At 28.8% G+C, this 10,737-nt stretch overlaps 1 protein-coding gene across 1 annotated transcript in view; it reads left to right on the forward strand.

The window, feature by feature from the left end:
* Window positions 1–430: 430 nt before the first annotated feature.
* Window positions 431–10,737, forward strand: part of atk (artichoke) — a 42,536-nt gene continuing 32,229 nt past the window's right edge. The window contains exons 1-2 of the mRNA XM_040716164.2: window positions 431–646; window positions 8,605–8,812. Of these exons, the coding sequence (XP_040572098.1) occupies window positions 8,679–8,812 (134 nt within the window). The 5' untranslated portion in view covers window positions 431–646; window positions 8,605–8,678. The remainder of the gene's footprint in view (window positions 647–8,604; window positions 8,813–10,737) is intronic.

A 10,737-nucleotide genomic window follows, 5' to 3' on the forward strand; every position in this document is an offset into this window, starting at 1 on the left:
CTCCCAATTCTCCCTTCTTCTCATTAGCAGTCGTCATAATCTGATTCCTTTACATATCACATCTATAACATCAAATTCTATGTACATGTATGCACTGAGGCCTTGACGACAATAACCTTCACTCTGCTGATATGTCCAAGAGAAAATTTCATATTTATAACCATAAAACATTCAAAGTGCATAAAATGTCATCAATGTACAATCATAGTTATAATTTAAAAATATATTAATTAATATTTATACTAAGAAAATCCTTCCGCTTAATCCATATACATATGTCCTACTTGTATGTAAGTATTCCATATCACAGTCATGTTATGAATTATGACTATACACAATGCCATTATTCTGATGTTTCGCGCTCTTTCACCTTAAACCACGTGAATGGATGGCCGATGGGGTTCATATTATACGCTGTAAATAAATATTTCAGTCATTGTATGTATTGTTTTCAATAATAGTATCCACTTCTAACTATAAATAGTAATATAAAACATTTATAAACTCTATAAAACTTTAATTATAATCGTGATATGTAAACCAACGTGTCTTGATACATTGATTTCTTTGATTATGTGCTCACATTAACATACATATGTCTAAATATATTTCAAGGCATGCTGACAAACTTTTAATTGAATCAGAGGTAAGTTATGAGTAATTAATATACAAATAATTGCATCTACATACATTTTCAAATAATATTCCAATTTTTAATATTACCTATATTATAAATGTGTAAAAAAATTTAGAGAATAATTCTAGGCTGAATTACTTTTTTTATTTTGACTTTCGAGTGTTGTTTTTGGTTCTCATTAATAAAAAAAATAGATACTCTATTTAGTATGGAATCGATCAGTCTGTATTTTTATAAAATTCCATTTGTCATAGAAAAACACTTTTAATAAAATGAAACATTTAGATCCAAAAATAATATATTTGGGAGAGTAATTGTGTATTATGACTTTCACAGGGGAGACTATGTGTAAATTTGAGGTCTCCTACGCTACAATTTTAGAAAAGTCTTTAAAAAACTAATGAAAAACTGTTATTGGAAATGATAATTTTATATTTCTATTATGAAATAAATTTCACACCTTCATTTAATTACACCCTAACTAGAATATATTTGGACGTTACTAGATTACAAGTTTCAATTTTTTTAAATGATATACTCCTTGGTTATTTTACAATTTGTGTTTTTATACAAGATATTTCCATCCTTTTTTTAAAAATTACAACATGAATACTAATTCTTATCTGTTTTGAGTAGCTTTAACTTTTGTTTTCCAATCAAATATTCATTCCAGAGGGACAATTGCCTACTTAGATTCCTGGCCACTAGTTTGGGATATTCCTATATTTTAAAACTATTTTTTACTTATTTTGCACTTTGCTCAATACTGAATTTTACATAAATTAGGTCTTTCAAGGGACATTTTGTCCACAGGGGTTGTATATATCCCCCAAAAAAAAAATTTTTGCTTTTTAAAATTTCAATTTTTGTATTAGTGAAAAGCTGTGGATTTTTGAAACATTTTTCCAAAAAAATTAATTTTTTGAATTTTTTTTTCAAAAAAAATGAAATTTTTGATAATTATTATGGATTTTATAATTTATTTTCCCAAAAAAAAATTTTTAGTGAATAGCTGTAGATTTAAAAAAAAAGTTCCAAATAATTTAATATTTGAACTTGTTTTTAAGTCAAATATTTAAAGTTTAATTTTCTAAATTTTTCCAAAATGTTTAATTTTTCCATTTTTTTTCTACAAATTTTTTTGATTTTTAAAAGAATAAATTCAAAAAATAAATCCCCCTCTGTAAGTGTAAATATTAAAATTCAAAAATTAATCAAATTTGTAATAATAAAGGAATAGTGTATCTGTATGAATGTATGAAAAATCAGTCACCGGGTGCACTGTATATAGTACTCCTTGATGTATATTCTGTACCAATACAGTATAAAGAAAAAAAGAATTATTATATACAGGGGATACTTGATAAAATGAATTAAATCTCGCAAGCATTTAGTTCAACTCATATTAAAAAAGAAAAAAAAGGCGGAAGTACTTTATATAAAATTAAAGAAAATAACCTGGTTCATCAAAATATCTTTTTTTTTAAATCTCAAGCTGTCATTATTATTATTTTATTTTTGAGAAGATAACGTAATTGAGTGAGTAGGAAAGTGTGAGTTTTCTAATAAAAAAACAGAGAGTGACACCAAGTATTTGTTGGGAGTCATCTTCTATATTTTAAAGCAAAGTTTGTGCGTTGGTCACCTCCTAATAACTCCGGATAATGCCGGTACTACCACTAGTATCAAATATATCGAACATTTTATATAATGTATCTATACTATAAATTATCCTTGTCATTTGAACACCTATGTACCCTACTCTTATTCATTTTTTTGCTTGAAAATAATTTTATCTACAAACAAAATTATTGCAGATATAAAAAACACACATTTTTGTTGAGTATTATGTAAAAAAAAACTGTTTATTTTGGTATATTGTTTATGAGGAACAAAAAAGAGTTGAGGGTTTATTATATGTTCTTCTTCCCTCCGAAGTCAATAAAAATCTACAGCATTGAATAATCATGGACAGGGGCGTTGGCTGGGCCCCAAAAATTATCAATATCATATTACATATATAAATAGTTTCATTTATACAGAGGCCCGCGTTACAGGGCTGAACAGAAACAAAGAATGAACGTAGAAGAAAAGAGATATTGAGAGGGATGAATATAGGGACAGAGAGAGAAGAGGGAAGGGACAAAGAAGGAGAGAGATATAGAAAGAGAGAACGAAAAGGAAATGCGCTTTTGTTTCGGTCCAAAACAGGCTCTTTAGGACCTCGGAGGCCCCCAAAAGTATCATAGGAACATGCTTGCCTATATAATAAGTCTGCTTGCTAAATTTCAGACGAATCTCTTCGACCATTTTGGACTCCATGTGACATGACACCAAAAATACATTTATATTTATAAAATAATCTTGTACAGTCAACATAAATCTGCAGTATTGAAGTATTATGGAGTATCATGATACTTCAATACTGCAGATGCAGAGCATGAACTTAAATGCCTGAAAATATAGGGAGGCATGAAAAAAGACTATAATAAGTAGGGAATTCGAAAAGAAAGTGCACAAATATTCTTCTTCAGACGTAACTAATATATATTATTTTAAACTAAGATCTTAGCAGAAATGTCTGTTTGCACGTACAAGTGAAACAAGTGAAAGTTTCTTTTCCTTTTGTTCTTGTTGGTGAAAGAAGGCAGTACATACCTTATGTACATAAATACATAAAGTACATTGTTATTAAAAGTGAGTGTTATCAAAGATACTTATGTATATATACATACAATTAAGTATGTCGCCTAGAGATTATATAGAAATGAAAAGATAGAAACGCTCTCTCAGTCGTGCATGCAAAAAAGTAAAGGCAAAAAATGTTTAAGGACAATCTTTTGCAATGTAAATGTTTATGCTGCTTGCTATACAACCAATTGTCCAACATTAATTTATTATCACATGAGGATACATGTATTTTGAAATATATGCAAGTTAGCATATCTTTGAAACAGATTTCAAATATGCTCCATTTTATATTTCTTTACACATATATATGTTACAAAAATGTAGGATGATGGAACCTAAGTTAAATGACATTGGATATTTGTTTTTATCTATACTTTTTCCGTCAAAATAAATTATTCTTTGTCCTCAACAATACAAAAATCAAATTTACTCACTAATATACGTGTACCTAATGCGCTTATTACGAATTTCCATTTACTTTGGATTTTTTTTGTATTTTAAATTTATAGGTACAACTAATTTTGCACTGTGTATGTGGGATTGTGATTACTTTTGAACATGAAAAATACACAAATATATTATTAATTAAGCTGCAAAATTAAATGTTGCGTTCAAATATTGATTGATATATTGTCTGATAGCTACTAATGTTGGGTGTTGTTGATCTGAAAATCATAGATCGGTCTGAGTGAGCTATGATTTTAAGCACACCGAACAATTAAGTCCTTCAAAGAAGCTCAAATGGGACTTGTTTCAATGAAAAGTTTGGTCTAAATCGGTCTCATTTATAGAATTTGGTCGAGACCGATTATTTAAATGAATTGTTAATGATGGCATGGATTTTTCAAAATTGTGAGGAATGACGTCATATGAGGTTAAATGTGTTCCATAAATCCTATTTGTACATAAATCTGAACGGGAGAGAAAATGGCTACACTATTTGAAATGATTAATGTTAGTTCTATGCTCTGAAATTGCGGTTTGGACCAAAATATCTGTACTAATCGTTCTAGAAAAATCATTGAAGTCTGAGGCATAAAACAATTCAATCTTGGACCGAGTCTCAACACTTGTAGTCACCCTCTGATTTGAAGAAAAGGCCAAAGTTTGAAAAATCATATATTTTCGTTATAGTTAATAGTTTGTAATAATTGAATAGTTTAATGTCAATCAATATTAACATTTCTTTAATTAACAGCGTCAGGGGCGTCCCCAGAGGGTGTGCTAGAGAGTTGTAGCCCCCCCCCCCTTTGCTTCTACTAGATTTTTTATTCGCCATATGCAGTAGAGCAAAAAATGTAATATTTGATTTTTTTTCCAAAAAATTGATAACTTTTGAAAAGTTGTGGATTTCTAAAAATTTTTGAAAAAATTTACTATTTAATTTTTTTTTTTCAAAAAATGTAATACATATATGAAATTTTTTGTGAATAGATATGAATTTTTGAAATTTTTTTCAAATTTTTTAATAAACCAATATTATATAAATATATAATCCTTCGGACGCGGCTGAACATTACACTACATTGATCGAAATTTGCCCAAGTTTCTATTTTGAACGGTTTTCATTTTAAGATCCTTTCATTTAAAAAATCAGCATTTACATGCAAAAAAAAAATAGAGTTAATTGTCACTTTTTTTTTAAATTTGAAAAAACAAGTATTCCTCCAACTATTGGAAAAATAGTTGTCTTTAGCTCATCCATCAAGTAATTTAAAATGATTCATGAGATAATTCATGTTTACCCCCAATAAAAAAGAGACAATCGGTGATGTGTGTCCCTGTGTGACACATGGCTAGAGTTTGCGTCCTTTTATATATTATTGCAGAATGCGTCAGAGAACAAGGACAAATCCCTGGCACCATGAATTGTATTTATAACATTTTTTTTCTCAATGACCTTTTTAAACATAATAACTAAAGCAGAACATGTTTTACAAATTTGGTAGGATTTCCTTGAAAACAGAGTCTGAAAACTCGTTCTTTCAAACAAATAGATAATAGCTACAATTTAGTTTATAGCTATATATACGCAATATGTGCATGCTATCTTGTATTAAGGGATAAGGATCGTTAATTATTCTAGTAACTAACTATAAATAAATATATCTATATGTATAAACTTATATACGCACAGTAGCAAAAGTATATATATAAAGGATTCAAGGCTAATATTATTGATAATTACGATGCGTGGTGATAAGGGAATAAGAAAGAGCATAGCTTAAAAATTAAAATACCAGGAAACGGAAGTACATAATAATTTGTTATGTTTATTTAATTTTGGTATTAAAAAGTGAAAGAAAGTTTCAAGGATCAAATCCCATCCTTACTATGAAAAGAAAAAGATTATTCCCATTAGTTGGTAACCATTAAATAAATTGACAATAAAATCATTCGTCACGCTTGAAATGAAAGCTTTATAAAACTACATGTCTATATACAGCATGTGTCTATATTTATCAGCAATTATAAATATTTTATTTTACACATATTGTGTGTACATTAAAACATGCCTAGAAACTACATATGAAAATATATTTCTGAATCTGATAAATTAGTACGGGAACAACTGCAGTGTATCAAGGATAGTATTTTATTTAAGTTTATTCGTATTCACAAATCAGATGCTGTATACATTCAAATCAATACTCTAATCTACATAATATGTGATGGAAATATTGTCTAAGATATTTATTTCTAATTATTACCTAATCAAAATCTCTCTATTTGCGTAAATTACTTTTGACACGCCATTGTTAATATGTATCATAGCATGAGATATAAGGTCGGAATATGTCGCAACTTCAATGACACTTTCACGACAAACTATATAAGGATCTTACTCAGCTGGAACACCTTATAATTAGTCCGTCTTTGTATGAAGTATCTTTGTAATATTTTTTATCCTAACTCTCATTCAACAATTCTCTATAGGAATGGTAACAAATTAATGAGGTCCTGGATTATTTTTAAGAGCAAAAAATATTTAAGTGATTCAAGAGAGATTAGAAATTCCTTTTTTTTAAAATGTATTTATATATTATTACAAGTCACACAGGAGGGTTATAGTTTATATCATCGTTTTTTAATGTTAGATTGGTACTAGGGCTGATTTCCTAATCAGTCTCCCCCTCTCTCCAGTCTTTTTTTATCGGTTCTTTTTAACATTCAACAGTTCTATGGACCGATACGTCGGCCCTTCAGTCCTAGCTATCTTTATAATATTTTCACTCCTTCGTAGGATTGAATCATATGAAAACGAAGTAAATAATGATTGATGGCTGGAATCAATAATAATAAGTTCTAACTATACACTTTTTGCTTTAAACTTTAGGTATACTATCTCTTTGAAAGAGGCTATGTTGAACAACAAAAATGACTTAGTAACTACGCCATTTCAGGTATTGTAGTTACCATAAAAGACCAATAAGGACTAGGTTTGATAAATTTTGTTAAGACCGAACTGATGTGACTGCAGTCTGTTTAGTTTTGTTAGACCAATCCAACACTTGCAATTTCCAATCCATAATTTTTGTATATTTTAAATATTGTGATAAATTAGAACACTACCATATTTTTAAAGAATATAGTTGGAATTTTGAACTTGTGTAACGGAATGGTATGTAGATTTATTGGTTTTAGTGTAGTTCCATTCAAATAAAATTAATATTCATTAAATATAACCAAATCACACAACTAAATTACGAATCTCTGAAGAAAAAAAAGAGTGAGGCCCATACCTTGTTGACCTCATACCTGGCTACGGTTTTCACCCCTGGGGTGGGAGTGAGACCCTCCCTTTCATAAAATAATGCCCATCCCACATTTTGAGTCGGAGCAAATGGGAAAGTATTTTATCATTAAAATTGCTTTTAAAAGTAGAAAGATAAATATTACTCTCTATAAAAACGTCAATAAAAAAATATGGGCGTAATTTACTAAAAAAAGCTATATGAAGGATCCGGCCTTTTCTAAAAAAGTATATTTGGATAAAAGATCTCTCATTTTATTTTCTTAAAAAAGTCATTACATTTTAGAGTACGATGAATGTTAGAATACGGAAAATTTGAAGAAAAGAAATTACCCCTCCCCCTTCAAAAATTATAGTAACGGCCTTGCTCCAAACCTTCAAAACATTACTATATTTTAAGAGACAAGATTTTAAGATGAAATATAACGGACAATGTCATCAAAAATGATTCATTCTCATGAAACAACAACATAGTCTATAACATTCAAACATTGAAAATAAAAAAATGTACCCCATAGGAGAAAAAATTAGAGCCAATGGGTGAATCATGGATTCACCCATTTACAGTTTACATTGGATTATTCGGTTTGATATTTCTCATAAGAGAATTGAGTTGACTCATTTCGATTCCATAATGTCGACAAAAGTATGGATATGAAACAAGATGGATCAAGACTAAAGTAAGGTCCCTTGCGAAGTCCACAAGTAGAACATAGTTTGTTTTCTATATACGGATCTACTTGAACCTTTTTAGTGAACTTGGGAACTTTAATTTTAATAAATGCAGTAGTGACTGCCTTCATATAGGAAATATTATTGTTAAATGTAACTCTACCAGATCCTTGAGGATACTTGCATTTATCCGTATCAGCATCTGCATGGATAATACTAGCTACATCTATTTTCATAGTCATGAGTACAGGCATTTAATAAATCTTTGACCTACTTTTCATATTCAAAAATGATATATAAGTAACCCCTGGGCACAGAGGAGTTTTCCTTTCCAGTCCACCAGAGAGGACCCTTCATCGTGTTCCACGGAACTCCACCGAGAAAGATCAGCAAGAGAGTTGAATATTCTTATCCTTTCTCAGAGAAAATGTTCCTTTCCAAGTAGAGGATGTAATGTTAAAACTTAAAAATAAAGAAATTCAGACTCTGAAATGATTTTCTCAGTTTTTTATTGTAAAAAATGGAAAACACCATTATTTATAGCAAAAGAACGGTGTTTCCAAGGTCAATTATGTAAAATAAATATTTTAATTACAACAATTTCGGTCTCGCCAAACAATATGTATATAGTCTTTTACACCATTCATCAGTCCTAAGGACTCGAAATTTTTTTTTCTACAGTGAGAGATTGGCTTAACTTTGATCAAGATCACAGGATGATGATGTTTGAAATATTTAAGGTCAAGATATATATGTAATGTCTTTTTAACCTTGTATTTTTAAAATGGCAAATTGACTCCATGGTTTAGCTTAGATCTAATTCAATAAGTATTATTTTTATTCATTGTAGGTATGAAAGACGTTGGATCTCATCATACTCAACTCAAATAACAATTGTTTATTACATAAGCTTTAACAAAAGTGATGCGTCAATTAATTGGATTCCTTTCCTTGTTCATGCTTGGATATTCCCATTCTCAAGGTCAAGAAAAGTGTCCGAGGCCTGATGAAATAGCCCCATGTCAATGTCGAACTCGTGGTCCATCGATTCAAGTTAGGTAAATGCTTTATGATACTTACATTTTTAACATACATTTACAGAGGAGATGCATATATATGTTCAGCTGGCAATAACACTTAATTTATAAAAATTATAAAGAAAAAATTACAATGAAGAAGCACATGTAAGAATTACGGCGCCATTCCCTATAAATAAAATATATTGCGATGTTACAGTTAAGCAAAAATCTGCAATTTTCTTTCTCAAAATTTAAAATTATGCTTAAAGTCGTATTATTCACAAAAAAAACACAACAACAACAACACGACATTAGTGCTAACTTTAAAAATATTATTAGTATAGGGAAAATTCATTCATTTAAAAATGAATGAATAGTTTTTGCATAAAAAAGAAAGAGATGATAGTAAATAAAAGTAAACATCTTTAAGTCCTCAGTACCGAAGTATCCCTCTGAACCAACGTACAAATAGGGTGGTCAAGGACTTGTTACAACATATTTGAAATTAATTTAGGTCTATTTTTATAAGAATGTTTCGTTTTTGTCAAAAAAGATTTTAATACATATTTCTAATTCCCTGAATGATGACTAGGGCAGGAACTAGAACAGGATATATCAACCGGTTAAGTGAGGTAATCCACAAATTAATAATATTTTTTTCAAATTTTAATCCCCCCTGTTGTTGTTTCCAAAAAAAAACTTTTGTTTTATCTTTTTATTGATTCTCTTTTATATCAATGAAAATCAAAAATCATACTCTAAACTATTTTTTATAAGCATCACTGAAAATGGTCAAATTTTTGAAAATTAAAAAAATTTTTGAAAAGAGTTATGGATTTTCAAGGTTAATACAAAAAAAAAATCCAAGTAATTGATATTCAAAATTTGATATATGGTTTTTGAAATTTTATTTTTTTGAACAGTTGTTGACTTTTGATTTTTTTTTCAGAAAAATTTGGAATTTAATTTTTGATTTTTACAAAAAAACATCGACAGCTGACAACAAAATAAACTTTATTTTTGTATTAGCAACGGACTTTGTTAATATAGTTCTAATAGATGTTGAACAAACTACCGAAGCATCTTCATAATGATTGGAATCAGTTATTAATTTATGAAACCTTAATCACCACAATTCGTGGCAAAAGATTAAACAATTTATCCTTTAACATTGGAGTAACATGAATTGGAATCATAAATAACAAAATCCAAATACAATATATTTTATAACCCGCTTTAAGTTTCTGTTCCGCAAAGTTTCCTAGAAGACTTCTTAGCTTTATACCTGAAAACGTATTAGACAATATTAAAAAATATACATAATAGCCAGGTAGTGAAAATACAGCATTTTTAAACGAGCGATGATAAACATGTACAAACGAGCAATGATAAACATGTACAAACAAGCGATATTTTTCATATCGCTAAACAAATGACAGAATATAACATTAAAAACAGAAGCTAAAATGGTTTATCAAACAATACGGAGGGTTCTGGCATAATTCATCGAAAAATATATTACATAGACAATGAATTAAATGATTTAAAATGGTATTTTACTAAAAATGTATGAGGTTTTGAATAGGGACCACAATATTACTTTTTTTATACAAAAATGATAATATAAGGATCTTTATCAGTAGCGCAGTACACTAAGGAGTACATAGTGTATATAGGCTGATAATACCTGATCCATAACGTTTTTTCTCTCACTTATTCGAACTATAATAAATCATTGCATTATAATTTAAATATTTCTCCATAAAAGAAGAGTTATTAATTTACTTATATGGCTAACAAATATTAAATTACTCTTTTGTATTTAAAAAAAACTGAAATAGATTTATAATCTATTTATAGTATTTGTAATGTCAAATGTCAACCCACCCATACAAAGTGCCAGGCTCTATTAATTATTATTTAAGGGACATTTTCTGATTTTTTTATGAACAATTGGTGTTTTT

The sequence above is a fragment of the Lepeophtheirus salmonis genome, chromosome 7 (genome assembly GCF_016086655.4).
Source record: "Lepeophtheirus salmonis chromosome 7, UVic_Lsal_1.4, whole genome shotgun sequence".
Taxonomy (NCBI): Eukaryota; Metazoa; Arthropoda; class Copepoda; order Siphonostomatoida; family Caligidae; genus Lepeophtheirus; species Lepeophtheirus salmonis.